The sequence below is a fragment of the Atta cephalotes genome (assembly GCF_000143395.1).
Source record: "Atta cephalotes unplaced genomic scaffold scaffold00011, whole genome shotgun sequence".
Classification (NCBI taxonomy): domain Eukaryota; kingdom Metazoa; phylum Arthropoda; class Insecta; order Hymenoptera; family Formicidae; genus Atta; species Atta cephalotes.
Window position 1 is genome coordinate 3,886,438 of NW_012130075.1, and position 5,487 is coordinate 3,891,924.

Consider the following 5,487-nt stretch of genomic DNA (forward strand, 5'->3'; position numbering starts at 1 on the left):
AATTACTATATATTTGTCACATTCTTTAGTTGTTATATATATATATATATATTTATGTATATATATATATATATATATACAAACATAAATCGGAAAAACGAGAAAGCAATGGCGCATTGACAAGTTTTCGATGCGAACCATCCATCGAACACGAACGATACGAGAGTATCATAAGTTGAAACTGCCATATTAATTCTCGCGAGATTGTCCAATCGTGCGGAACATCGCATAGGGAATTGTTCACGAGACTTGCCAGTTACGCGCGCGAGAGAAGAGGGATTTTGTTGCGATCGTACAGTGTACGCAGGTACTGGCAGCTACGTAGGCGACAGGGAAAGGGGGTAGAACTAGGAAACACGCGAATTTATTTTTCCGCTCTGGGGACGACGCTCCAGGACTTGTCCGCACACTCCGCGCCAGAAGGGCGAGCGATTGCGGAATCCTGGCGCGATGTGGCCCGCACCACGTCGTGTTTCACGCTAATCTAAGGTTTCGTCTCTACCTCCTGACAACCCCCGTCGACCGGCAGATTCGCACCGCACGAGCTCGTTCGTGCGTGTATATCAAGTGCATGTCCATTAGCGTATAATCCTGCGAATCTTGGTGCCCGTCAAAAGTTTGTGATGGCGTTGTTAAAGGTTAGTGAACGTCGAATAAATAAATTCCTGTGAAGAAGAGGCATAATACCGATCTTGAGGACTTCATCCATGCGATGATCGACATTATCTTGTTACGGATTGTCATGATAACCGGGGGCGCGTCCCCTGTGCGAAACTGATATCATGATCTGAAAGATTTCTTTTTTGTTTATCACAATGACGATTCAGCTTAGGTTGTATTCAGATTCCCACCCATGTGTTATCCAGGTACTATTTTATTCTTGTTGATGTTTACTGAACATGATATTAAACAAGGATAATATGATATTTAGAGAACACTCGAGTGGGAATCTGAACACATTTTACGTTTCAACGATTAATTGGATTAATTGAATTCATGCTGAATATCAAACATTATTTCCATAACTTTGTTTTCTGCTCCTTTCTCATATCTTAATCACTTATCTGATGTATGATATTAATATTTAGGATAGGACACAATTTACATTCGAGGACAAATGGCCATACATGCGTCCAATTATATTAAAACTGCTCAAGCAAGAGCCAGTGACGCAAGGCGAATGGCAGGATTTGTTTTATTCCGTTCACGTATGCCTCTGGGATGACAAAGGGCCTCCCAAGTTACGTGATGCTTTGCAAGAGGATATAATGGACTTTATAAAACAAGCTCAACTGGTAAGAGAAAAGGAGTTTATAAATTAAAATCAAGCTGTATCTTCAATATCTTTTTTATATGTATTTATGTGTGTGTATATATATATATATACACACACACACACACACACACACACATATATGTATATATATATATACATATACATATACATATATATATATATGTTTTTTCCCTTTAGATTAGAGATTACATTTTTTTTTATACAATAGCACTTAACTAACTTACACACTAACTTACTCTAACTTAACCTAACCTACAACTATTCCGCGCTCTCTCTCTACTCCGCTATCTCCTCTCTGACTTCCGTTTCCGTTTACATTTTTTTTTCTTTTTTTTCTCACTCTGAATAATATCTTTTTTATATTTTACTGAAATAAAAAATATTATACAAGGTTGTAAATTTTTACAGAGAGTTTTAGCGCATCAAGAAGAACAAGCATTATTGAAAGCGTACATCGCCGAATGGAGAAAATTTTTTACCCAATGTAATTATTTACCAACACCATTTAGGCAACTAGAAACGTATCTCGCGGGAAAAACTAGTTCTTCTAGCACGCAGAAGAAAACCCAGCCCGACGACATTGTTAGAAAGGTAAAAGACTCAAATACATTTGGTACATGATATAATTAATATGTTGTAATATTTTATAATAATTGAAATATTGTATAATCTTACTCCTCTTTTATACAGCTAATGTTGGATAGTTGGAACCAAAGTATATTCAATGAAATAAAACAAAAACTCCAAGATGCGGCTATGAGATTAGTACGAGCTGAAAGAAATGGCGAAGCGTTTGATTCTCAACTCGTTATTGGTGTTAGAGAATCTTATGGTAAATGAAACATCCATAAATTTATATATAGTAATTTTTTTATTAATAATGGTATAATGTTCTAGTGAATTTGTGTTCAAATCCAACGGATAAACTTCAGATATATAGAGAAAATTTTGAAGCTGCGTATATACAAGCCACTGAAGCATTTTACTGGATAAAAGCTCCAGAATATCTGTCTATGCACGGTGTTGAAAATTATATGCGTTACGCCGATTTGAAATTAAGGGAAGAAGAGGCACGCGCTCAGAAATATTTGGAACCAAATTCCGCGAGTATGCAACGACTAACGGATTGTTGCGTGAAAGTGTTAGTTGCAACCTTTAAACCAGCGATACTCGCTGAATGTCCACGGATGATTCAACATAATCAAACTGATAGTAAGTAATAAAAATTCACAATGTAATTTTTTTATGTTTTATAGCGTTTTCTTTTGGAATACACTGGATGCAGCCTCGCACCGCACCAGTACGTGTAAACGCTACACTCAGCTACACTAGAATGGTATACCATCATGGTATTGTTGTGCTGTTCTTGCTTGATTTCTTATTTTTAAATTTTAAATGTCACACTGGCTCTTTGAGACGGTGTAGCAAAATCCTTTGTACTTTGTGAATAAAATTTGCATTACACCGTAGCCATGGAAACACAGTATACCAAATGAGTTCGCTTACCACCAGCCATGGAAACACGCTACATTGTCTGAGTGTTGCACTAGTGGGTGATGCAGTCAAGAGAAAACGCTAGTTTATGATTAATTTTACAATGCTGCTTCTATAATCGGTATTTATTAATATGAATAATTGTAGAACTTCGTCTCATGCTGAAATTAATGGATAGAGTACCCGACGGCGTCAATCCTATGTTAAGAAATCTGGAAGAACATATCGCGAGCGCAGGTCTAGCGGATATGATGGCAGCTGTAGATGTTATCACTCAAGATTCAGAAAAATACGTGGAAAGACTGTTAGATCTTTTCCATAGATTTTCCAAACTCGTTAAAGAGGCATTCGATGATGATCCACGGTTTCTTACAGCACGAGATAAAGCTTATAAGCTCGTTGTGAATGACGCCACGGTATTTAAGTTAGATTTGTCTACTCGGCAGGGCTCTGGAATCTGTTGCGCATCCATTTTAAATAATAGACCTATTACTAATAATAATGGACTAGCCGAATCAAAGTGTCCAGAACTCTTAGCAAATTTCTGTGATATGCTTCTTAGAAAAACACCACTCAGTAAGAAACTAACTACTGATGAAATCGAAAATAAATTGAAAGATGTGGTCAGTATACATAATGAGATGACTATATCCGTAGAAGTTAGAAATCAAATCTTTTCTGAGAAGTTTATTCTGTCTTGCATTTTTTTTATTTTAGTTGTTGGTGCTAAAATATGTTCAAAATAAAGACGTATTTATGCGTTATCATAAGGCGCATTTAACTAGACGATTAATATTAGATACGACAACGGATTCAGAAAAAGAAGAAAATATGGTAGATATGCTTCGTGAAGTTGGCATGCCCGCAGATTTTGTTAATAAATTAGCCCGTATGTTCCAAGATATTAAAGTATCTCAGGATCTGAATCAACAATTTAAGGAACAATGTCGAGCTGCTATTGCAGATAGCATAAATATTAAGGTAATATACTGTTTCTCGATAAATGTACATGTTCTCATTTAAAATTAGTATAAAAAGAAAGATGTTAAAGATATAAAGAGAATCTGCTATATTTTTTGTAGATTCTTAATGCAGGTGCGTGGGCCAGGGGTAGCGAACGCGTCACCGTAAGTTTGCCATTACAATTGGAAGACTATATTCCGGAAGTCGAAGAGTTTTATAAAAAAAAGCATAGTGGAAGGAAATTGCAATGGCATCATCACATGTCGAATGGCACGGTATATATACTTTACACATTAATAATTCTATCCGTATTCAGTATACTTCAAAAATCCAAAACATGTTAATCTCAATGCATATTTCATGATGCGAATGTTTCAGATAACATTTGCAAATAAGGTGGGACGATTTGATATAGATGTGACAACCTTCCAAATGGCAGTATTGTTTGCCTGGAATCAACGACCCAACGAAAAGATCTCTTACGAGAATCTCCGACTGGCTACTGAACTTCCGGATCCCGAATTGAGACGGACTCTGTGGTCTTTGTGTGCCTTCCCAAAGTTAAAACGGCAACTTCTTTTGGTGGAACCGCATGCCGCTACTCCGAAAGATTTCGCGAACGATACAAGATTTTGGGTTAATCAAGAATTCGCTATTGTGTTAGTTTTTATTTTTATATTGATAAGAAATATGATATATTTCAAATTATACATATGAATACATATTATATATTTAATTGATTTGGTTTGATCGTTTTTTCTAAGTTTAATATTCATGAGTTATAACATGCATCTTTTATATATATATATATACTGAAAATAATATTAACTATTGTCATTAATTGCGATTTTCTTCGTTAGAAAAAATGGCAAGATGCAAAAGCGAGGAAAAATCAATTTAATAGGACGTCTTCAATTATCAACAGAACGTAGCAGAGAAGAGGATAATCATTGCATTGTACAACTCAGAATATTACGGGTTCAGGTATAAATTTTTAAATAAAATAATTAAATAAAATATAACACATAGCAAAATATGATTGATGTTTATTCAGTTTAATTGCTGATTATGAATTGCTGATTATGAATAATTTTTATCTTTTGTGTAATTATAGGAAGCTATCATTACGATCTTAAAGATGCGTAAGATGATCACTAATGCGCAGTTACAGACCCAACTAGTGGATATATTGAAAAATATGTTCTTGCCGAGTAAAAAGATGATAAAGGAACAGATCGAATGGCTTATTGAACAAAAATACATTAAGAGACACGAGGATGACATTAATACGTTTGTGTACATGGCATAACACGGGATTATATATACATGCAAGATTGTTCGAACATTATGGCTAATATTATATTTTTATAAAAAAAAAGAATTTAGTTTTCTCATATGTGAGAATACGTTCGAGTCCGTCGCATTGTGCGATTATGTTTCACCTGTTTTCTTACAGTACAGAGGAAAGAAAGAAAGGACGATATACTATTGCATTAAAACTTGAGATACGAAGTCGATAGAACAAGTTGCAATCACCTCCACCCGACAATTGCCGATTTATTATACGTGTGAATAAAGTGAATTGTATAAAAAAAACTGGAAAAATGTCGCAATAATAATAAGAAAGATGTACAATATCGTATCATGATGAAACTAGCATTTATCGTTTATTTTGGCATTGATTTATATTAATTTGAATAGAGAAGAAAAAGTGGGTTAAATTAAAAGGAGAA

The 5,487-nt window shown here is 34.9% G+C and overlaps 1 protein-coding gene across 1 annotated transcript; it reads left to right on the forward strand.

Moving 5' to 3' along the window:
- The first annotated feature begins 623 nt into the window (after positions 1–623).
- Positions 624–5,063, forward strand: LOC105617045 (cullin-5). Its single transcript, XM_012198624.1, has 11 exons — positions 624–638; positions 1,089–1,295; positions 1,706–1,888; positions 1,988–2,129; positions 2,195–2,509; positions 2,939–3,414; positions 3,509–3,772; positions 3,874–4,029; positions 4,133–4,413; positions 4,615–4,738; positions 4,869–5,063. Exons 1-11 carry the CDS (start codon positions 624–626, stop codon positions 5,061–5,063), a joined length of 2,358 nt encoding a protein of 785 aa, XP_012054014.1.
- Positions 5,064–5,487: the final 424 nt, after the last annotated feature.